Source organism: Amyelois transitella, chromosome 7 (assembly GCF_032362555.1).
Source record: "Amyelois transitella isolate CPQ chromosome 7, ilAmyTran1.1, whole genome shotgun sequence".
NCBI lineage: Eukaryota > Metazoa > Arthropoda > Insecta > Lepidoptera > Pyralidae > Amyelois > Amyelois transitella.
Genome location: NC_083510.1, coordinates 5,866,389 through 5,892,378, shown reverse-complemented (window position 1 = coordinate 5,892,378; position 25,990 = coordinate 5,866,389). Strand labels below are relative to the sequence as shown.

The 25,990-nt window shown below is 32.7% G+C and overlaps 1 protein-coding gene across 1 annotated transcript; it reads left to right on the top strand.

The window, feature by feature from the left end:
- The first annotated feature begins 1,001 nt into the window (after positions 1–1,001).
- On the top strand, positions 1,002–25,612 carry LOC106132489 (chymotrypsinogen B). Its single transcript, XM_060945278.1, has 12 exons — positions 1,002–1,146; positions 9,240–9,343; positions 11,417–11,510; positions 12,016–12,151; positions 13,004–13,070; positions 14,396–14,502; positions 14,908–15,029; positions 16,271–16,497; positions 19,336–19,538; positions 21,128–21,284; positions 23,587–23,745; positions 24,467–25,612. Exons 2-12 carry the CDS (start codon positions 9,281–9,283, stop codon positions 24,581–24,583), a joined length of 1,452 nt encoding a protein of 483 aa, XP_060801261.1. The 5' UTR covers positions 1,002–1,146; positions 9,240–9,280; the 3' UTR covers positions 24,584–25,612.
- Positions 25,613–25,990: the final 378 nt, after the last annotated feature.

The following is a 25,990-nucleotide window of genomic DNA, read 5'->3' as shown; positions in this document are numbered from 1 at the left end:
CGTTTTAATATTATATTCTTATATTCTCCTTTTTTGTTTTATGGATTTTGTGTTTTATGGCCCCAGCTATTATATGAGAAATATGTGTATGCAGAAATGATTTAATTGGATTGAAAAAGAACGCTTTGATTAGTTTTGATGATTTTTTTATGAACTGTTAAAAAAAAATTTTGTTACACAGAATCAACTAGAATATTTCAATACTTAATAGAATTCTGTCTGTACCGACAATTCACGCGGGAAAAGCCGTTGACTTGATTAATGTATATGTCATTTATCTACATTTTACGAGTTATTTCAAAAGCAATCTTATGCAAATAACGAGATAAAGATAAACGTTACAAATAGAGGTACATTTAACTCATCCGGAAACAACGTCGATTTAGTGTCAATATAAATTAATTATTACACAATGAGTCAATGATCTCACCGATTACGGTGAACACTGACTTTAATAATATACTGACGCTAGACAATTTTCAATAGACCGATGACTATAACTTGACTTAACTTGATGACTTAACTCATATCCATGATCCGATATGAGTTAAGTCAGACGGGACTCCCTTAATGTAGAAACCTGCCTCATCCAGTTGAGGATCGTGTTCATAGACTTAAATGCTTTCCAGGGACCAACGCCTGGAGTTCGATAACTTTCAATAGTTTAATACACAATGTTCAATATTTCAATATTTCGGCTAGAAGAGTGAGGAAATTACGACAAGTCTCATGTTATTTAAGTTTACTTTAATTTGGGTTTTTATTTGAAGGTATTCTCCTTTGATGCGATGAGCTACCATCCTGTCACTATTTGCATCTTAAGTCTATAATTAAGCTAGGTGAAGGTGGCCTATCAGTCTTTTCAAGACTATTGGCTCTGTCTACCCCGCAAGGGATATAGACGTGATTATAGGTATGTAAGCCTATCCAGCGTTTTTATATCAGTGGCGTTGCTAAACCGCGGCGGTTAGTGCGCGGGCGCACTTTCAGGACCGCAGTAGTCGCGAACACTTCGCCGAAATCGCGCATAGTAACGTATACTTACAGCGGTAATAGGTACGAGGTTTGGTAAATTACCATTGTAATGGTAATTCGGCCGTGAATGTCGTCTGCAGATTGTCTGGCAACGTATATCTTACTTTTGAGGTAAGTGGCATTTTATAATTTTAAAAGATAGAAATTTATGTGCCGTTTGGTTCCCGGCATCAATAAAAAAAAAGAATAGGACCTCTCCATCTCGTTCCCATGGATGTCGTAAAAGGCGACTAAGGGATAGGCTTATAAACTTGGGACTCTTCCTTTAGGCGATGGGCTAATAACCTGTCACTATTTGAATCTCAATTCTATCATTAAGCCAGGCAGCTGAACGTGGCCTATCAGTCTTTTCAAGACTGTTGGCTCTGTCTATCCCGTAAGGGATAAAGACGTGATCATATGTATGTATGTATGTAGAAATTTAGGTAAGTGCAATTCTTTATTTTTTTAAGCTTAATAAAATGGATTTAAGTCGGAAATGCTTAATGGATCACAATTTCAATTTATTGAAAATTTTATTGGGCTTTAAAGCTATAGGTGAACTTAATGCTAATAGTATGCTCTACCAGTCAACCATTAAAAAATAGCAAACCATGTGTCAATTTGAGATCGAGATAACAATCCCAAAAGTTTTATGATACAGATATGTATCTGTAGGTTAATTTAGTTTCTAATCAACAAATTTTCATTGTAAGTAGTTTAAGTTTATTATCAATACTTATACCGTTTCGGTGTAATTCAGTACTATAATTTTTATAAAGGACTTTTATGTTCTTAGTCAATTAGGTTTGCTTGTAACTATGACATAGTTGCAAGTTAACCTTATTGAGATTTAAGTTTTTAAAACATACAAAATATAAAGATATCCAATGATATAAATTCGTTTGTCTGACAGGTATACCTACATTTGTAATTTCTATTAGATTTTTAGTTACATAAGTAAATTGGAGAATTCGGGATAATGGATGGATAAAATATTTTTTTAAGTTGATGATATACTTAGGTTATACTAAGTTTACAAATATACTTTTACTAAGTTTGTAAGCCTTTGACTTTATTGATTGAATGATCTGAACTGGAAGAGAAGTAGGTGGCTTACACTATGTTTCTTGGCTATCAGATCAGCATGGAAGCTTGCATCAAAATCCAATGTTTCAAAATGAAAGCAACTAGGTTGAATGAAAATATAGTTGTGACTACCAGATGAAAATGTCTATAAATCGTTTCACAAATTTCATTAAAAACGACAACTTTGCTTTTAATTATGAATAAGAAAACTCTGGAATTCGAGGAATTCCAAAAGTTTTTAGTATCCAATCTTGACTGATAAATAAAAGGGCTAGATAGTTACAGGGGATAACATCCTTTAAAAAAAATTGGGTGAGTAATCGTGAAGGTAACATACAAAAATATATCAAGACATATTGAGTACCTCCTCCTTTTTTAACGTCGCTGAAAACTTGAGATAATAAAAAATAAAGATTACGCTACTTATATGAAGTTCACGGTCAAAAGCTTGTCTTGAATAAACACATAAAAAACTTATTACATTTTGTTTCAAACGGGCGCAATCTTAAAACATCAAAATTATAGTGGCTATAGAAAGAATAGCCATTATACTAGCAATGTTTTTCATAGTTTATTTGATCGGGGTTGCTATGTTATTCTTTCTCATACTACATAAATAATCAGGCAGACCGGTGTTTACTCTGACTCTTCCAATTTCTCAGAAACAGAAAATATACTTTGTTTTTACTTATTTTCACCACTGACGGCCACTGTAATGGTAAAATATGAACACAACTGAAGACAGACTACAAAGGGACTATAACGCCAGCTTACTTAGCGAAGCTTATCTTACTTAAGTAAATTGTTAACTTTTCAATTGTCTAAGGAAATAAGATACTGTCCTGAAGTCTATACTAGTCGGTCTTTAATACGTTTATTGAATACAAGCGTATCTTCAAAATTTCACTCCTACGGGACTAGAAAATAACTTTAAATACTTACAAATACATTTCAGTTGTAAAGCTGCTGTTGGTTGACATAATAATTTACCAATTTAAAAAACCTGTAAGTGTGGAAATACATATTTAGACTTAGATCTTTACATTTTTGTTTTAAAACGTTTATGTTTACGAAATTAAATATTACCAAATTTTTTTTATATTATATTTTTAATTCCAGTAACTTCTTATGACTTAATAACAGTAATGTGAAATTAAAATCGTGTGTATATCGTATGAATTGTAATTTTTATTAATTCAATCACTACTTCTTCATACATTATGAAAGAAGAAAGTCCACAATTATAACAGTTCATAGCTTATGTAAGCGATCATAAACTTATGACTCTTTAAGCTGTAATATTTCTCAGCGGAATTTTCTCGATAACTTAATATCAAGACTCGATGTTAAAATCACTTTACTCTTACAGTATCAATTACGAGAGGCACGCGGTACATTATTGACAAAGTATTTCCAGGAACAGTTGTTCAATCGAAAAATTTTCACAAATGGTAATAAACAAATATAAAATTTTATTAAAAGTGTATTAAGACTTCTCAAAATTAAAAAAAAAATCATAACGATTCCCCTTAAAAGTGGCCTTGTGACATTGAACTTATAGGTTTTTGTGACTATAAAATTGTACGACGTATGGATTTAGCGGTGTTATGACGTAAGCTAGCCATTCCCGTTGGAATGAATTTCAGTTTTAATAACGTCTGTCCTTTGATGTTCGTTAATGCTCTGTGCCTTGGGAAATCATTGTCAATTAGTTGCAGAGAGGTCAGTGATCCGAGAGAAATTGTCAGACTTCATAGTTAACTGCGATGTTGGGCTTAAAAGCGGTTTAGATGGATTATTTTAATGTAAGTAGCACATTCAATTAACTTCAGTAACTACTAAAGTTTGTGTGACAATTCATATATGATACTTCTATTTTTAAATTAATCTCGCTCGAATTTTAAAATTAAATTCAGCCAAAATAGATAGACCACATAAATAGTAGTCATTTCTGTATAAAAACAATACTATGAAAGGTATATAAAGGTTTTAATTACTTTTTCTATTAAAACCAATTATTTATAAGATTATATTTCGTAAATTCAATACAACCTTTTGAAAATGATTTTATATATGATGAAGAAGAATCTTCGAACAAACTTTAAATCATTTCAATTGGAATTAACAGGTTATAAATAACTCTATTTAACAATAGGCTTGTCCTCTAGTGAACCGTGATATTGCCTAGGCTATTTTATGGAACATAAATTAATTTTCGCCTGTTAAAGGACTTCAAACTGACTCCGTTAATTTATGATATACAATGACGCTATGAATTATGAACGATTGCATGTAGGTTAATACGTGCTATATTAAGTACGAGCATTGGTCCTTTCAATGATGTTGAATGAAATGATATTAGGTACTTAGCTTACTTATTTGCTTAACTACATGTATCCAAAAAGAGGTTCTACATAATGATGACAATTTAAATTATATACTTACTTATAACTTTATTAAAGAAAAGTTTATTTTCTAAATTATATATACAAAAGCTAATAAAATTCATTCACTCACACACTGATCACAAAATATCAAAAACAATTAAGGCAATAAAGATGAAATTTGTCAGGAAGGTATATTGTAGAGATGAAGGCGCTCTCTAGTTCCAAATGAGGAAGAAATGAAGGCTCTAATCTATTCTACGAAGTTTGATGGCCACGGCTAATCTATATCTATATTTTGGTATAAAACTAATGACAACTTGGGATTCTTCATTAAGGCGATGCGCTAGCAACCTGTCACTGTTTGAATCTCAATCGATATAGACTAATTATATGTATGTATAAAAAGACGACACTAACTGACATATCAACGCACAGTCCAAACTGCTGGGTCTAAGGATTTGTATTTGGTATACCTATAGGAATATTTGGCGTTATAGGTTCATCTCATCTTTATAAAATTCCAATGGAAATAAACGGGATTTCGTTTTCCGCTGCCGTACACTAGTCCTATACAAATCTCTTTAATATTTCGGCAAAGCACGGGCCTTCACAGTTGTATGTATATGTTCAATGATGTGTGGCGGTATGGCAGCCCGACTAGGTCTATAGGGCAGGGGCACACGGTCGATATCCGGCAAGTGCGTGTGATTTACGACTATTGGCATATGATGGGATATGGATCACTGTCTGCAGGAACCCCACCTTACATTTCTTACGATAAACGTCGAGTAACGGACTTGCATTGAATTCATCCATTCAATTTCAGTGCTCGTCTATTATAGTGGGTTTGCACACACACATACGGGGTTTTTCCCTTACGGGGTTAACAGAGCCAATAGTTACGAGACTCGAAGGTCACATATAGCTCGATGGAATTGGGATTCAGACATAGTGACAGTCAATCTAATCTGTCAAAATTAAATCTGTGTGTTTAAGTATTTCTTCGTTGGTAAACAAATTGGGAATTAATTTTCGTAAGCATTTCTGTTTTAATCAGTGTTGTGTTGATACACAGACTGAAATCTAAAGTGGAATCATCAAGGCAAATATTCATTTACATAATATTCGGATTAAACAGTTTCACATTCAAAGGATATTTTGTCAATAAAACCTCAAAAAGGATTCAAATCAAACTGTGAAATTTTAAGACTTACATATGTATATTAGGTGTAATTCTTATTACACACTTTATATAGCTACTTACTACTTATGAGGTGATTTAAACTTAAACATATTGTTTTTCAAACTAATACATATATAATAATACAATAGTATTGTAGTTAGGTACTGAAAATAACATAACACATAGAAATCGTAATATTGAATTAAATAGTACCTTTATAATATAGTGACTTATTGTGGCTTTATATGATCTGTGGGTTTCATGCTCATACTAGTATTAATATTTTTTCTGTAACGAAATAAAATTCTCTATTCAAAAAATATCAGATAGGTAATAAATTATTGTGAGGATGACATGAAGGAAAATATGTCAAATCAAAAAAGTGCCTAAGTATATGGATCCCAATCTGTTATCCCCGCGTCGATATCAATTTTCTATTTTGATCTTACATCCTCTTCATACATACAATATATGTATACTCTAACTTCAAAAGAAAAAAGTGAATGCCTACTTTGTAGACGAATATGAAATCTTTATAGACATTGATAGAAAATATGTTGTTACTAAGGAATGATGGAAGTATTCTCGTGTAGGGTCAAGAAAGATTATCCACAAAAATCTACTACTCGGGGTTATCTGCTTAGGGTTAGTTGTGAAGCAATATTGCAAGTATTAACAAAAATTTTTTTCTACAAATTGTGTATTTACGTATATTTGAATAAAATAGAAAGAAAAACCATTTTCGCCGTCATAAGATAAATTTTTACAATAATCATTGCCATTTTAAAACGGAATGTATGTAAATAGGCTAATGTTGGCGTTTTATCTTCTTCTTGGAAAGTCTCACTCCTCTAAGTTTAAAACAATTTTATGATTGTGAAAAAAAATCTGTTGACAAATGTACTTGTATCTATGTAGCCATGAATTCAAGATTTTTTTTAAATTTATTACAAGGCCTTCCGAATGGTATACTCGTAACTTTACCAAATAAATTATCACAAAACTGTCTCCTAGGAATCGAGCCAAGAAATAAGTATACCATGGTGTGGAGTCAGAGAAAAATAATGTTACCCTTGTTAGATATCTTAAGCACTCTACATCGATGTTTTTGTACAGGTTTATTTTAAAAATTTAGCGAAAATCAAAAAGGTAACAGAAATAGTTCGTGTTATATTTTACTTCAAGTTGCATGGATATACTTATTACAAAATAAGAAAACAAAAGTTTTATTTAATAAGTTCTAAAACAAAGGTCAGAATAGAACTATATTTACGTACATAATGAGGAAATATCCATATTTTTTCGAGATAACCTTATTCCTCAAGTAAAGAGATTTTATATGACCAAAATTCTCAAGTTTAGTCAGAAGCAATCACACCCGACCTCCATCACCAAATACGTTGTAAGATTTGTCCATGTTATTTCTCGTAACAATGTCGACATAGCTAAGACATTTGAGTGCATACAGCTATTAATATGGTACTCACTAATTGCATTGTTCTTGGGGCATTGTCTCTTATAACCATCGGTACTTATAAGGTAAGACGCACAATCGTGAATATACTAGACTCCGCGAGTCTAGGTCATGTGCTCTAGGTGAATCGCGTGGCAAACTCATGTCCTGTACACCTTTTTTCCAAACTGTTGCTATCAATATCTGTTGATTTATTATTATTTAAGTGCAGTACAAAATATTATAGTCAATATTCTGAGTTGTAAATAAACTTTTTATTACATCCTATTTTCTTATAGATGAATTTCATTGCAGTATCTAGCTAGATTAATGTCTATGGTTTAACGCAAGAAGATTGGATCTAATAGTTTATTCTGTACAAGTTTTACAGACTAAAAGCATAAGCCTGGAATTTCTTCTCTAATTGATTGTTTAAGAACTTCAAATCGTCATCATTTCAGCCGTAGGATGCTGAACATAGCGGCTTCCCCCGATTTTACGTTAAAATGAAATCTAATTCATTCGTCAATCATATAACACTCCTCTTCTCGATAGTGTAGGTTGAAAGTTTACTGATCGTAATAATTTTTTTTTGATAAAGCGGGAAATGTAATATCCATAAAATAATTAGTTTTATATTATATTAGTCATCATACGTATTTATGCAATTGAGTAGGTGATTTTTTAAATAAATTTTTATTACTTCATTTATAATTTAATGTTGAAGACGAAGATCAAAAGTAGGTAGTGTACTACATAGACGGGTATAATATTATGTCGGTGTAGCATTATATACTAAGGAGGTTAGTATATTGATAGATGATTAAAAACCATTTCCTTATATCAACACTAATACCTATAGAAATACTTAATTCATACTAATATTATAAATTGATTTTTATTTGTTACCTCTGCTTACGTTGCCTGATAAAATTTAAACTTTATTAAATTCTACCCTTCACTTAGGACTATTAAATGCCTTTGATTCCAAAAGAAAATATATTTGAAGCTCTTCTTCTTCCTCAAGTATGAAAATTTGTGTGTATAACCTGCGATGCCTCAAGAGAAAAGCAAGCATACCTAACTATATCCCCAATGTAATAAATCTTAGGGCCAGTACAAACTTGCTACTTGAACTGTATTTCTTCAAAAGTTGTGTTTTGATAGTTACGGAAGTTTCGGAAAATTTTACTTGTTTTTGTAACAGGACTTTATACTAAAATAATATAATAAAACTGTAATACTAAAATATGAGGATTATACTAGGTATTGCCCGGGCCTATGCTCCCATGGAAAAATCAATATGGACTTAGTCTACATCATTAGAGCTATTAGTTTGTTTTCGGCAATGTCTACAATATTTATATAATTATAAATAAAAAACAGTTTTTATTTATCCAATATTTACTTTCGCATTTTAGTATTCTTTTATTTCTTACTAGCATAAGTATGTTTACGCAAGTTGAAAACTATTTTCTTCTTACATATATGAGACAGATTTAAAACATATATATAAATCGCAAAACCGTTGATCCCTTCGTTTACCCTATGGTTATAAAAAAGGAGAAAATCTATTCTTGAATGTTTGTTCCATCTGTTACTGTTTTGGAGGCCTTGTTTTATGAAATACACTCGTTTTTCATTGTTTAGGAGGTTTTAATATTCATGTGTGAATGTAGCTTTTTATTCTGCTGTTTTGTTACTATATTACAAAACATCAGTGTAACTATATTGCAGACTATTATGTATTACTTATGGTTTTTGGGAGTAGATATTTATTATTATAAAAAATGCTCATTCTCCAAGGTAACGTGATACTTAGATTTTGATAGATTAAAAAAAACTTGTATTCAGTTGGGCATCTCTTAAAAATCTCTTTCTCCTTTGTCCATCTGATTTTTAATGATTTTAGTATATGTACCTACCTAAATTATACTTTATTAATTTGCCATGTAAATGAATGAATTGTAATTTTTATGAGAATATTTATCATTCTGAAATTCATTTTTCGTGTAAAATGAATTTCAAAATGATGAAGTTGTATCTGAATCAGACTGATATAATACTTTTATTGAATAAATGAGGTAAACATTTTTTGTATTGTTGATCACAGATGCGGAGTATCCATGGCGCCTGGATCCCGTGCCGGAGACCATGAAGGGGTTCGGTCATGTTCCTGTTATTACTGTTTCTATTTTAACTATATTTGCTATACAGGTAAGAAATAAAAAAAATACTCTCTCTCATTTAATTCTTTCTGAATTGAGGTAATATATGGTATAATATAAATGGAGAGGAGCCGGGGGAACGCCTTTAGCCCATTATCCTAGATTGGGTAAGTCATGTTTTTACACGAAGCGACTCCTGTCTGACTTACGGAACCTTTGCATGGTAACCTTACCCACATGAGATTGTGGTTTTAGTCGCCTTTTACGACATCCAAAGAAAAGATAAATATTTTTTATGAAAAAAATTCGGAGCCGCATATAAGGTATTATACTAGTTAACCAATAGAGCGGAACATTAATAGGTACTAATATATACGGACACAATTTTGTATCTCAAATAAATTTCAGTGTTGTGTTTTAACTTGCATTTACATAAAATAGTCCACAAATGATAATTCAATGGCTGCAACTAAAAACCCAATTTCCGTCCCTTGAATAGATGCATCAAACGACACGAAATCGGAATTAAGTCTATCGTAGCCGAAATTGCAACTGACAATGAACTGTTCCTATAAAAAAGTCTGGCTTACAGCCAAATTGAAATATGTCTTTCTTTATCGACTGACTGCAACTCATCCAGTATTGTGCCGAAACTATAGGATTTTTAAAAGGATCGACCTAGATATCTGAATGGGAATCGAATTGTTATGTTCTATTCAATAAAGGTGGCGTGTATCATGTCATGAATCACTTGAATGATTGCATCAAGGTTACGTTGTCTTTTTGATAACGTTTCCTGAATGAGTTTCATTCATTTAGGAAACTGGTGTATGGAAGTGGTATACTTTGTATTATACTAGCGTTTACCCGAAGCTTTGGAATTTAGCGCCACCTACAAAATAATTATAGTTTTTTTTTTGCAAATCCCACGTTAAATATAGTTTTGGCATGAAAAGTATGTCCTCTCCAGACTGTTATTAATATACACATATATATTATATATATATATACGCAAAATTTAGATAATGCGTGAAGAGACAAAACAAACAAATAAACTACCATTTTTTTCCATTTATGAGTGTTGGCAGTAACAGTTTTTGAGAAACCTAAGACCCACATATTTTTTAATGAAGTTAAATAATTAAATAAAAAACCAAAAGTAAATTGTACGATAAACAATATATTTATACAAATATCTCTATACTAGGTACTCTTCCATCTAATGAAGTACCCACCATTATTTTCTTCATGCATTGTTACTTTCTATAATGTGATATACATTTTTGCTGTTTTTAAGGGTCAAGTCTGGAGGACGTACACAATTGACCTTTTTAATAGCAAATACTTATTTCTCGAAAACAATGTAACAAAATCTCTGTAATTTAATTTGTAGATATCAAATTCGCTAATAAAAATATTTTATCTGCGAAGGAATCACAGTAGATATTTCAAAATTATTAAAATTCCACGTCGTCAATCAATAGCTGCGAAAGGAAGATGCTTCTATCATTTTGTCCCTGGTTCCTCTAAGAAGCGCTTAAGATACGGTTTTTGGAATGCACTGAAAGAGACTTGGTTGGGTAACAAGAATTCCATTATTCCGCTTCACTTTATGTTAGAAGTGCAGGAAGTGGAAATGGGTGAAAATGAGTTAGATTATTTTTAATTTTGCGGCTTTTATTTTAGTTTTAACTTCTGTGTTAGATCTGATGATACTTTTTTTTAAAATTGAAATAACGCTGATTGCAAATAACTTAAAAATCGAAATTGGCCATATTACTGAGTGATCGCGTTACAAACATTCAATAAAAAATGATCGAATTGAGAACATCCTTTTTTGACATACATACACGTCTATAACCCTTGCGGGGTAGAAAGACCCAACAGTCTCGAAAAGACTGCAACGTTTAGCTGTTTGGCTTAATGTTAGAATTGAGATTCAAATAGTGAAAGGTTTTTAGCCCATCGCCATAAGAAGAATCCAAACTTTATTAGCTTATCCCTAAGTCGCCTTTCAAAACATCCATGGGAAAGAGATGGATTGGTCTTATTCTTTTTCTATTAGGGTCCTGTTTTGAAGTCGTTTAAAAACGTAAAAATTGAAATTATATTTCATTTTTAGGCAGTTGAAAGGAGAGAACGAGATGAAAGAATACCAGAAATGACTTATACATCTAAAGGACACAAATTGCTCTCTAGTACGAGTTTCGATGCAGGTAAAATATTATCAACTTGACCCGAAATATAGCATACCTGTAACATTATGCTTACTTTTATTTTGTAATTAATTTCAGGTCAACATTTTAATTCACTTTTAACGGCAATATAGCGTGGTTAGCTATATTGATAAAGCTTCAATTTTGTTTATTGTTGTTTTTGTTAATGTAGTCACACATTTGCCTCATATTTATATTATCATGTTTTTATTTAGTTAGCACGACGACGAAACATATGGTTTATTAAACCTCCCAAATCTGTCTGGCCTTTAGAGAAAGATGAATAAAATTTCCTAAAACAAAAAAAAAAAAACAACAACAAAATACATTCCAAAAAAAAAAACAGAACCATTTTGATAAAATTAGGCACAGAGACCTAGTAACACCTAGTAAAACGCCTGGGAATTCTCACGGGCCCCGTATAACAGCTAATAATCTTGTAGATAATATGCGCCTATGCAAAAATAAAAAATATAAAGCCTTTTCCACATAAATTGTCTTTCAGGTTTACATATCATAGACGTGGCTTCATATTCGAAATGGAGTCGATGGAGTGTTTGCCAAAACGGTAAGAAGACTAGGCGGCGGCATTGTCTACGACGAAATGTATGCGGGGATTCGCTACGGATTGAAATTGCAAGGTCAGTAGATGACAGGAGTATTTTAGGTTTTTTTTATTAAGGCGGTATTTATTTAGAAAATTAAATTTTTACCTTTTTATTTTTATTTCCACTTTTGAACTGACTCATCATCATCACATCACGAAACAAATGATCAGCACCCTTCTGGCATTACTACTCGTTATGACTCCACTTTTCTGAACAGGACCGCTGATTTAGTATTTGACATGATTCTTGGATACAGAAACCATGTAAAAATTTATACAGAAGTGTAATGCTACGATCGCTAATCGATGCTCATTGTGAGGGGATAGAATTGTAAGAAAAATACATACATACATATAATCACGTCTATATCCCTTGCGGGGTAGACAGAGCCAACAGTCTTGAAAAGACTGATAGGCCACGTTCAGCTGTTTGGCTTTATGATGGAATTGAGATTCAAATAGTGACAGGTTGCTAGCCCATCGCCTAAAAGAAGAATCCCGTGTTTATAAGCCTATCCCTTAGTCGCCTTTTACGACATCCATGGGAACGAGATGGAGTGGTCCTATTCTTTTTTTTATTGGTGCTGGGAACCACACGGCACGATGTAAGAAAAACTGGGTGAAATTTCCCTTTCAGAGCCACCTTCATACTCTTGGGTCTTGATCTTATGTGAACCCTAAATATTACCTAAGATCCGATCATAATCAGGACTAAATGCTAGTATGGAATATAAATAGTTCCTTTACTATAGCATAACGTTTAGAAAGTGAGTTGTTTCATTATGGAACTAAATACGGAACACATTGATATTTACAAACAGTCGGAGAGATGATACAATTTCGTATATTTATATAATACAGTAAGATGCCTCATATTTGTTTACAGTTGTGCAGAAGACGAAACACGGCCAACGCACCGAAATTTTCGAGAAGAAGTTTTGCACATACATGGCGTAAGTTGTTTCTATTTTTGTGATCTAATTATACCTCGTAAGTAAGTAGTCGTAAGAACCGACTATAATAATGAACAACACCTACCTAACAAATAACTTGCAAATTTTCCACAGCGGGTTAAAGGGAGACGAACGTAAAAAATGGCCGAATATTTTCACACCATCTTACCTAAGTATATCTTATATACCTACAAATGAGACCCAAGTTTTGAAGTCAAGGTCAATAAATAGAGATTTGGATAAGAACTATAGGAATCTGTTTATGATTATTTAAGTGCCTAGTAAGTATTTGATTCAGCTTAAAAGGAATGCATCTCAATTGTGAAGAGTTAAAACCTTCATAAAATACCTACCTTAACATTTGGCTTATCACACTTATCTCTTAAAAGTATATAAAGTGTTACACATCGACATGATTACTCTTCCGCTGCGAAAGACTTATTTCATATTCTGACCAAGCTTCCAAGGATTTTGGAATAAGACGATTCTTGAATTTAAATGAAAGGTAAATTATAATTAATTATTCGCGTAAACAGCAGATGTATTTTCTTTGAATTTAGAAACCTATGTTGTTTAAAGTTATTTTAATGTGTAAACGTAAAGATCGCTGTTTATTTGATTCTATAAACTAAACAGAAGTAAGTATAAATATATTCTTAACAGATTTCTCTTTACTTATGAACTTTGCCCCGTTCACTCAACTCTACAGACTAGATAGAATGTATTCTCGTGTAAACATTGTGAGATTCTGTCTGGAATGGCTTAAGTTTAATATTGAGTCGTTTGTGATATTTTCCATACATACTGTGAAATGATTTGGCAAAGGGACCTTGAGATCTTTTTATTACTCCCAACTTTGATTGTTCGATGTTTCATATTTTATGTCATCCAGCTAAATTAGTCTTTGCGTCTTACAACTTGTACAATAATTTGGAAGTGGTACTGCTGGCCACTAATAAAAAAAGTACAGAAATAGAATACTGAAAAAAATATTTGAACAGAGAGAATCGCGCATGTTACATGTTACAATAGTGAATGTATCTAATTTAGTACACTTTTAATAATGTCATGGATAATTAATACCTAATGTATAAACCAAATACTTAAAATATGAGTTTAGTGAGTTATTTAAGAAAGTGCAGTTTTAATTTCTATCCAAACAAATTTCGACAAATATCACATATAATTCGGCATTTGACATAACTTTCGGAGTGGACAGGGCGATCTGGCAGCCCCGAAAGATTTAAGCAATTGTTAAGTTTGTATTGTATGTCTTGTATGAATTAAGTTCATTAATTAATAAAAAAATGATTTTCTTTTGTCAGATGCGACGCCAAATGAATTCAAACGAAGTTCAGAAAAGATTTCGTGGTTTCTCTCCGTGGACTTCGTGGAGCCCCTGTTCAAAGAAATGCACTACTGTTAGACGAAGGTACGGAGTTCTAAGGAATATTATTTGCTGCTTTTTTATTGAATCAAAAAGCTGGTTCAATATTCCTATTTGAAGGAAAATGTAAATCGAATACTTTTTCTCATGAATTAATAAATTTATCACCAGATAGAACTCTGCCTTGACTTAATCCTTTCTGACCCGTGGAACACCAAGGTGGTTCACCTAGGGTCAACTTCGGTACAACAATAATTATAGGTTTTTTTTATTTTTATATACGCCGCGTGGCCTACGAAGACATACAAGTAAAGTCAAAGGTTGCTATAAGTGCATGAACTTTCTTTGTTCAAAAAATATTTTATGATTTTGAATGAAAATGTTAGGCATCATTGTGTTGTATTTTTACTGCCTTCAAAGAAAGTTATTTTATTTTTTTGTCTTCATCAGATTTTGTCAAAGGCCGGTTCTTTGTGGGAAGAAAGTTTTGAGGCAATCCGCTTACTGCTACTTGGAAGGTAGTTTCTGTCAACATTGGATCCGCGGTAGGATGCAGAAGAGAAAGGACCCAGGTGATCTTTCACATAGGTACTTAGCTAACAAATTCTACATTGTATTTTGTGCCTATAACAAAAGACTCGTTAAATAAACTTATTTTGCATGTAAATAACGTTATAATGCTTTTTACAAGTATAATAATTAACATATACCTAGATTAATATGTTTACAGTATACAAAGTATTACAAATGCATACTGTGAACAGATCTGCAAACTGAAACCCGTGCATGTCATGCTCGAGTTCCAAGATTTGAGGGCAATAGTTGAGAATGAAATCGAGAATAAAATAACGAGAGATATACCTAGTGTATTGCAAAGATTTTGTCTATTAGAGTTTAATTAACAACAAACTTCTTTCTCAGATTTTGGAAAAGCATACATAAGTTAAATACATTTTTTTATATTAATAGAAACCCAATAAAAGGGACAGACAAAAGTAAATATAACAGAAAACAGCCTGTCTCGTAGGAAACAAATCCTAAATCTACAAACATTCTCGCTATATTTTTCAATAAAATTGGATGAATTTTTAGATAAATAATATTAAGAAAAATGTGTCAAAGTATATAATACATTTTTGCATATGTATATAGGTAGTAACTTAAGTTTTTTTATAATAATTTTATTGTTTCAGTCTAATTTCCTATTGAAAATGAATAGAAATATTGTTTACACGTTTAAAAGGCGACTCTTTGTTCTTTGTACTCCGCAGGGGATATATGCGTGATTATGTGCATGCATGTATGTTAATTTTACAACGTTGAAATAAACACATTCTAAAAGTTTGCTTTAGATTCTCAAAGTTCGTATATACGTATTTGTAATAACAAACCAACTCCTTTAAACTTTAATGAGTAAATTATACACAGTTTTCCTCAATTTTGATTTAATGGTTCTTTGCTCACGTGTTCCTCATTCAACTGAATCAAACTCGTTTGCACAATAACTAGCTACATGTACTGATTACTTACGGACCTACTCATCTTTCATAGTCATCAACTAATGATCACCTGGTGAACATTTTTATCCAAAATATCGCTTTGACTTTTTAGTTAGTAATGAAAGACTTCTAATATAAATAGGTAAATTATTAATTGCTTGTAAAGGCTAATCTTTCGAAATACTGAAACTGAAAAATTAAATTATTTTGCACAATTATAAAGTTATCTGCGAGTTTTAAAAACTTTTAAAAATGTTCTACGGGCGAAGTCGTGGTGGGCCGCTATTGTTTACATAAAATTCCCAAAATTTCAGGGTATAGCGTAGTAGAAACGATGCCACGTCCAGTGACAGCATTACACCGAGAAGACACAAGGGTATCTAGAACCACGATGCCGCCATGTGGGAAAATTGGACGAATCCGAGGATCTCCTGCAATGAGGATGCGAGCGAGAATGCAGCAGATGGTCAGAATTATAGGTGGGAGACCCACCATACCTGGCAAGTGGCCGTGGCAGGTCGCTGTGCTCAACCGGTATAAGGTATGTATTTTTTCGAATCGGAGGCCCCGAAACGTAATGGCTGGGCGTACGATTGAAGCACAAGCGAAGAAGAGAGAAAGATAGATTTATTATTCAGAAGCGTTATTAAAAGTTGTCATATTGATGCATAGCTCAAATTGTGTGTCATTACGCTAATACGTCAAGTACATTTTTATATAAAATAATTCATAAAAATTCTTTGTTTCCCGTTCTTATATACCGAGTTACATATTTCTACTTGACAAAGCTAGTCCAGAGATTAAAAGGCTAATAAACATTAAAATACGTCAAATAAATTGGTCTGTCTCTCATATTAAAGTCTAAAAATGATCCACCCAGAAAAAAGATTACAACAAACCGCAAATCTCCCCTTTGTGATTTGGACGCCAGTCGAGGGTTTTTGTTCTCATCGGGTGTATCTACCTATGGAATCTCGCTCGCGAACTTTTGTTTCAGGTTCTATTATTGTTATATTAATTAAAATGGATATCTTTTTTATCACAAACTGATGAACAAGAATTTGAAAGAAGCGGTTTATTTTATTTACGGCATTCAAAAGATTCACGAAGCCGACCGAGGTTAAGTGGATTGATGCTCCCCTGTCTGTCTTTAATTTTGCTACAGGAAAAGGGATTCGTAAATAAATAAATAGCTACTAGGAAAGAATATGCGCAGTTAATTTAATAGTACCTATAGTCAGTAAAATAGCCAAGAAGGCTACTTTAATGAAAGTGATAGATTAAATAAGCATTAACCATCTTTATGCCAGATCTTTACGCTTCACCTTCTTTAGTATTTTACTGTTGAGCCGAAAAGAAAGTAAGAGTTATTTGAAATTCAAGAGCTGCTTTTATTGTTTTTTATAATGCATCTCAAGTTGTTATTTACGATACGACGGGTATCATAATACAAAAACGACCGACCTAAATGGCTATAAACAAAAGTTTATGACAGTTGAGAAACGCCACGGCGCTTGCATAAATTATCATTATACGATATTCATATAGTCAAAGTTAAATAATAACTGCCAATTTATACCTCTAAACATTGATTTTCTCGTAATATGCCTACTAACTGCATTATGTGTTGTGCACAGTTCGGCCAATTTTCTCGCTGGCCGATGTTTCACCCAAATTGTTGATCGTTGTTTGTTTTGTTTAGTACGAGAGAAGCACAATTTATTTGTTTTCCGTACGAAAACAATTTCGAACAAGACAAAATTATCCTTCACAATTGTATCTACCTTTGAAGCTATGATCTATCTAAGCCTTTAAATTTTAACAAGACCAGAGACCAACGCAGACTTTAGAATGGCATATTAAATTTTACAGGCGTTTAGGGTACATGAAATGAAGTACCTACTAAATTTTATGATAGGTTCTACCAGCATTGTCAATGTCACAAAGTCTTAGATTACTATTTCGTTGTAATCAAATATTTTTTAACCAAGATTCTTTCTCTAATGTTGATAGTCTACAGTCAAAATAACCTTTGTAATTAAAATTTAGTTACTTGGAAATTCACGTGCGTTTAACGCAAACCGTTTTAAAATTGTACACTTGGAGACAAAAGAGCAAACTATTATATCATATTATTAGGCGAAGTTACTATCGTTTAGTCAAAGTGTTCGTTTGACTCGAAGTTTGAACAGCAAGCGGATAAAATGAGTAATTTATAGTAGTCTGGCGAATATTCCCATTAATTCTCTAATACTCGTACTAGATAGAGCAAATGTTTGAACGTATTAAGTACCCGTTCCCATTTAGGCGTGCCGTAGTGCTTTCGTTGTATTTGTTCACTCAACATGGGAAATGAATTGGCAAACTAGTATATCGTAACTAAGTTATAACTTTCATTCACACGTTTATTTAAAGAAGCTTTTCACACTTTTATTTTTCGTGGTAAGTAGCATAGGTAAGCTGCTATCAGATAGTTTAGGTTAATGTGGAAAATTTCCAATACATAAATCTTCAAGTTAATTTTCTAAAGCTTTAGACTTTTAGTTTCATTAGAAGCAAAGAGATAAACGGTTCGAGAACAACCTGTATATGAAAAAGAAAGAAGTTTTTGACAATATCACGCAAAGCTTTGATTAAAAAAAAATAGGTACTTATGCTTATATACATATAGGTGTATGTTATATATAGGTTATGCTTATGTATAGTGGTGTTATACCTATGCTTAAAAGCATTGCTAATCTTTTAAAATTATACATCGTTACGATTCATTCAATACTTCTAAAATATTCCGAATAAAATGACTGCTACATACAGACAATCCTAAAGAAGGTTCTTCATAAACCGTATAAAAATCCCACGTGACCTAAAAGTGTCAGGCATTTCTGAGATGTTTTATGTACAAATAAAAGAACAGGGTTTTTCTGGCCTTATTTCGTAGATTATTTGGCAACGGACAAACAACTCCTTAAAAGGAAAAAAAAGAGAAAATACTAGCTATTAATACCGCAGTTTTGCTCGCACACATCTAAGTTGTAGTTGTCTCAATTAAAATTAGAATGCACAATTAAGTTTGTTACCCCTGCACAGTTAAACCAATCGATTTTTATGAAACTTGGTACAAATATATTTTAGACCTTGGAAAGGTCATACGTCCTTTTAAAGGAGAGAAAAGGGAAAAATTTAAATTTCAGTTTAACAGAAAGTTAGCTATTTGTACTATAGTAATATAATAAAGAGGTCAATTTTGTAACTCAGTTTGTTTGTTAGTGCTTATCATCGGATCAAATACTTAACCGATCATGAAATGGGTGATACAGGCTATGCATGTAAGTATGTACAATTGTGGCGGACCGCTTGCTCACAAATACTTATTTTTCAGGAAGCATTTTGCGGAGGTACATTAATATCTCTCCGGTGGGTGGTGACAGCGGCTCACTGTGTGAGAAAGCGGCTTTACATAAGGCTAGGAGAGTACGACCTCACGACGCGTGGCCGAGGCGAGGTCGAGTTGAGGGTCACGGAGGCCGTCATACACCCGCAGTACGATCCCGACACGGTGGTCAATGATGTTGCTATGCTACGGTTAGTTCGTTTTTTTATATATAAAAATGTATGACATGCCTACATGCTTTATCTAGACAATAACACTCAGAAGACTCAAGGTCCACATTTGACTGGTTAACTTAACGAATGAATCTCAAATTAATATTGAGATAAAGTGAAAATTTTAAATTTAAAATCAAAATTTAATTATAATAGGTGGCTAGCGCATCGTATAGAAGAAGTCCATGTTTATAAACCGTCTGCTGGATTCCTAACAAAACTAATTTTAATTTCAATAAATTTCTGACTACAACCATAATAAAATGTTTGAGTGAAACGTACTGACTCGAGATGGACCTTGGACGAGTAGAAGACGCCATTTTTCTTCTCGCCATTCTGTTTTTGCTAGACGACATAAAAGACGTCCCGCAGAACCTCATATCCTTATTGATCTAACTGTACAATAGTTCAAACATATTCTTTACGTCCAGATGCTCATTAATTTTTCAATACCTACCAATCTTACTTAGCAAAATCGATGTTGTGCAGAATTTACTCATGTGAATACAATTCAGTAGAGCGCAATTCTTAAATTCCTTTATTAAATTAATCCCTAGAATTTAATTTTCTAGATGCAAAGTCTCTTTTGGAATTAGCCATAATGAAAATGTTAGCCATAATGAAAATGAAATCTGAATTTTACGAATTCAATTGCATATTTATTAATTGTAATATAATAAGATCTTTTCTCAATACTTTTTTGATTCGCCATATTTAAATTACAATTTCAGCGAAGGCAACCAATCGTTGTATTAATTTTCAATTTTAGTCATAAAACCAAACTTTCGGAGTTACTACAATAGTGACTATTATAATTGGTACCAGGAACCACACTTCCTCTTCATATTTAAATCAGAATTTCATTTACACGATCATTTACAAAAAGTACCATTACAGAAAAATATGTATTAGTTACTCGTAAAAATACTTTTATTTACTCTGGTGGGAAAACTGGGCATCTAACGGCAGCAATGCGCTTGGCTCGACACGCACTTGGCCGCTCTTTACAGTTGCCCTGTTGCTTTATGAGTGAGCGGGAAAATAAAACGAAAAACCCGATTTATTACCAACCATTTTTGGTAGCGCCCAATGGATACATCTTTTATCACGAGTGCTATTAATCTGCCGATTGTCCTTTTTCCCCTTCATCAAGTCATTTCGTCGTCATTTTGTGATTTAGATCTATATTTTATAAACCAAAATAAGACCTATTTTTTATTTATTTCTCCTCTTTGTCTTATGCTCTTGAGAGACCAGTCGTGGTCAGTTACACATCACTACAGGACGCCCGCGAAAAATCTCGCTTATTTACGTTCCCGCGAGAATTTCGGTAAAATACTTTCTAAGTGCTCCCCTAGACCACATAAGAAACCTTCATACCAAATTTTAAGGCTGTATACCCAGCGTTTTGGGCTATGCATTGTCTGTTAGACGCTCAGTATACTGATTTATTATGAACCTTCCCAAAATTCTCAAGTTGTATTTACGAGTATGGGGTGTTTTTATTTTATTAAATGGTCTAATCTCTTTTTCTTCAACATTTATATTTTATTTTATTCTGTACTTAGGTTACCAGTACCAGCCCGACCTGATCTAGGCCACGGAATCGCCTGCCTCCCTGACCCTGGTCAGGCACTGCCTCCGCACACTACCTGCGTTATACTGGGCTGGGGGAAACGAAGAGCGACCGACTTGCACGGCACTAGAGTGTTGCATGAAGCTCAGGTAAAATAAATATAAATCTATGTACTTAAACTTATACGATTTTATATAGGAAGCATTATTGCGATACCGCTTCTTTTGAGTTTTCTAAGATGGCTTCTAAGCAGTGGAGTTCAGTGTTTTATAAAAGATTAAAGTTGTTCGCGTTATGTGCGTATTTTGTTACAACTATACAATTTTGGAATTCACACTATTTCATGAAGTTCATTGAAGAAAAAACAAAAGAAAGGAAGACTTTCTACTTGTTTTACTGACTAAAATGAGGTAATTTTTAAAAACAACCATTACCTCGGCTGTTACCAAAAAATATCAATAAATTGTTATCAGGTTAAAAGTCTAACTATATTTTAAGTCTTTGAGTAATCCTTCTACAGATCAAATTATTATGCGATAAAATCTTACAGAAAACGTAATTATATCACTCAATGTAAGCTCGACCTTATTTTCGAAATGCTAATGATCAGTGAGGCTTTTAATTGCTCCTAGCTTAATTTAAATGTCAAGTTTCCAAAGAGTCACTTGACAGCCTGTTAAGTTACTCTGGCCCTCGTAACTTCAAAGGAAACAATATAGGTAAAGGTTAATTATTTTAACATATACTAGGATGGAAATGATAAAATCCGTACATTTTGATTCCGTGTCTTAGGAGCCGATGATAATACTTACAAGTTATAGTACAATAGAAATATCAATATTTATAAGCCCTTTGTCTATATATTAGGTAGATACGCAATTTGAGGAAAATATAAAAAAATATATATACCATTTGATATCACTATCACCAAAATTGGCCTATTTAGGTATATGTATTTCTGCAATACTCTATAAAATAAACGATTGCGTAATTCGAATAAAAAAACATGAAAAATTACATTGAAATACATAAGTTCATGATGTTACAATACCATCGACAAATACAAGATCTATCAAACTTATTTACCCCTTTTGTAAGTCGGAGGGTAAAATGAATAATTATACAAGAATAAAAGAAGCTCTTACTAATTACACTAATGAAACAATTCTGCGCAGCTGTGTCGAGAATTGTTAAATTTATACAGTATACAGCTGCGTCATACAAAATGTTGAAGTCGAAATTATTGAGGTACGTAGTTATGTAAACAATCACAATAAGTGAAAAGCTCATTTTTTAATCGCGAGTAAAACTTATTCGTCCACATATTTACTGCGGTAAATCCGTTTAGTAATACGAAAGAAAATTGAACACCGATAGAGTGACAGACGGCAGATACTTAATTATTGTTCTTACTGAAATCTTATGGGCCTTCTTTTATCTACACTAATATTATAAAGAGGAAAACTTTGTTTGTTTGGTTGTAATGAATAGGCTCAAAAACTACTGGACCGATTTTAAAAATTCTTTCACCATTCGAAAGCTACATTATCCACGAGTAACATAGGCTATATTTTATTTTGGAAAAAAATAGGGTTCCGTAATATATTTGGATTTTTCGAACACAAACTGAAAAAATCAACCAAAAAGTTACTTATTTTGCGTACGCTGCCTAAACTACAAAAGATAGAGCCGTAAAATGTTTTAATTAATTGTAGATCTTATAAATATCTACAAAAAAGTCCGCGACACACTATACCTATCTATGTCGAGTGAGGCACAACAACCACATTTTTATTTAAAAAACTTGAATTTTTTTGGTCTACATTTAAACGCGTTTTTTTTACTCATGCTATTAATCCTTATCAAAATAAATAATTTCATCAATAAGTACAGTTTATGTAGATAATATTTGGTCTTTGAATGATTAAAATTGGACGTTTGGTTTTGAAGTTGTGGTGAAATTTATAGAGAAGCTCTATAATAATTTTGTTATGTATCCTAAAACAACAGGTTGCACTGCGGGACTGCAGGCAGAAGTGACACTTTTGCCGGGAGCAAGACTTAGCCGCTTTGCGGGCGGTCCTTTAGTTAGTTCTAATAGAGACATATTTAGTATCGGCTGTGCATCCGTGCGAAGCCGGGGCGGGTCGCTAGTTTTAAGTAAAATAATAATACTAAAGTTTTTGTTCGTTTTAACGTTAATATCCAGAATTATACAATATATGAAAACAAAACGAATGACAATTTTGGTCAATCTTACTAATCTGATGGTGTTGTCTTATGGTGGGACAAGTGAGATGCTTTTGTCCCAGTAGTCCAGTGGGACTATATATAGTAGATATAAGTACTAACGAAATGAGCTTAGTTGTCCCACCATGGGAATATGTCGATCCACCTACTGCATGGATAAGTTTTCTATGATAGGGAGAATAAAGAAATGGTTTTCCAAAGGTGTCTACTATTCAGCAAGGTGTGTGCAGACGTTCATACTGGCAGTACGCTATCACCGACAACATGGTGTGCGCGGGTCGCGGAAGAAGGGACTCTTGCGCAGGAGACTCGGGCGGCCCGCTGTTGTGCCGGGATAATAACATGAGATATTATTTACAGGTACGTTTCTTATTATTTACAAGAGTAGGTTCGCCGCTCTGCTTGCGTAATGTGAATAAACTCGTTAATTTACCTTGCCATGGAAAATCCTTTCCGAGTCTAGACCAGGTAATACCAAATTTGAAGTTTAGCTTGAAAAATTAGTTTTGCTATCTTTCTTTGGATATTGTAAAAAACTATAAATGTTTTAAATCTTGTGAGGATAGAGATAAAGCTAGTAGTAGTATTTGAGGATAAGGTGTTAATTTTCTGAAATTTATGTGAACCTATTTATAATATAACATTCTGTAGATTTTTTAATGAAGTCAGTCAGTGTTATGAAAATAACTTTGTTCTAAATATAATTTGGGGTGCGCAAATGTGTAGTAGACATAAAAAGCGAGCCTTTCCATTGACAGCGTGTGATGGACGACGCAGCTTTTTGAATAACGTAGGCAGATAGTAGGCAGCAGAAAATACAAGTGATTTTTTATTAGTCCGTGATACATCAAAATTAAAGATTCAATGTAGTCGATTTTATAATTTAATATTACACTTAGGGAATGTTTGTTCCCTTTGAAAACATCATTTTCCTCAATTATTCCCAACGAAAACAGCCCGAAGATTCCTGTTGTAAGTCATTATTATCCAACAAAATGAACCCAGTGAATTGAAATTGATTGTCGGCTTTGCGAATTAAAAATAATTTACTGATACTTTAAATTAGCGTTTTTGTCCGCAGGGCATAACGAGCTTTGGGGACGGCTGCGGGAAGAGGGGGAAGTATGGCATATATACCAGGACTGCGGGGTATGTGCCGTGGATGAAGCGTATTATGAGCGATCGGTACTTCGATTGACTTTTTGTGATGTAAACGACTACCTCATAAGATGATTTCTGAGCCAAGTGACATATAAGAATCGGAAGAATTTTGATTTATTTAATCACTGATATATTATATACCTCAACAAAGACACACTACATTAGAATAATCTATATATATCACTATGTAAAATATGTACTCTAAGAATTTGTGGACAAAAATAACATATAAGTTTGAATACTTAAGAATTTAGATTCTCAAACTAAACGTATTCTTTAAGGTACATCACATCACAACATACCACATAATACAAATTCACTTTATATTTACACCAAATAATATAACACTTGTTTATTCTTTGTATTTAACTACAAAATATTCATTCTTGTTAATTCAGCTTCTGGGAGCGAAATAATGTTAAATTAATACTGAACTACATTTATTAGAGTTTATCGGTGTGTATTATATTTTTTATCCGGAGTAGATTAAACAAGTCGCGATATTACGGGGTATACAAGCAAAGTAAGGATTTATAATACCGTATCTGCTTGAACGAGAAATAACTGTAATTTCCGTTGAGTCGCCTAAGTTCAGAATTTATGTGAGGTGCCGAAAATAAGCTTTCCAAATTCTGAGAGCAAAAATTGAAAGAGAATTTAGGCTATTTGTAAAAACAGGAAGGAATTTTTATTAATGCCTACTCTAGCTTTTTTTTAATATTTTTTTTAGAAATAAGATGTGTTCGTTAAGCTAAGGTGCAAGAAATATATTGCAATTATTTACATTTTGGTTCAATTTCAAAATCAAAAATTGCAGCTAATGCGAATTTTTGACGAAAAGCAAGGCGAGCCTACGGAATATTCTGATTGGTAATATTAATAAGTAAAAGTCAACTTCTTCTTCTTATGCGTTACACTCTTGTCAGAGTGGTCGTGGTCGTACAGAATGGTTAGTGTAAGAAAAGTCAACTAACGTTCCCATTATGTATATTAGAGGATATATTTTTCACATATTTATTTAACTCCTTATTTAAGGCGTGATTTGTTTCATGTGAGCTAAAAATAAATACAGACTCTCTAAATAAAGCATTTCGTTAACAACCTGCCCTTATTTCATTGTCTTTCCTTTTCACAGCCTAAAAACCTCTGTCCTTACCACAGATTTGATATCGACTCAGTTGTAAGCTTATTCCTAAATCTGAATATTGTCTTAGTTTAGACTTAGACTATAGAGTACTATTAGAAGTTATACGTATTAATAAAATTAAATCAATACACCTACCAAAAAAGAAATGGTTTGTATACATACGAGTTTGTACTAAATCAAATCTTTAATCCAAATATCGTCACCATTAGGGATTTAATTGATTAAAAAATGTGATTGAAGGAAGGAATACGACGGTTAAATTGCTGCAAAAATACTTGTAATAAAGTAAGGTATCTA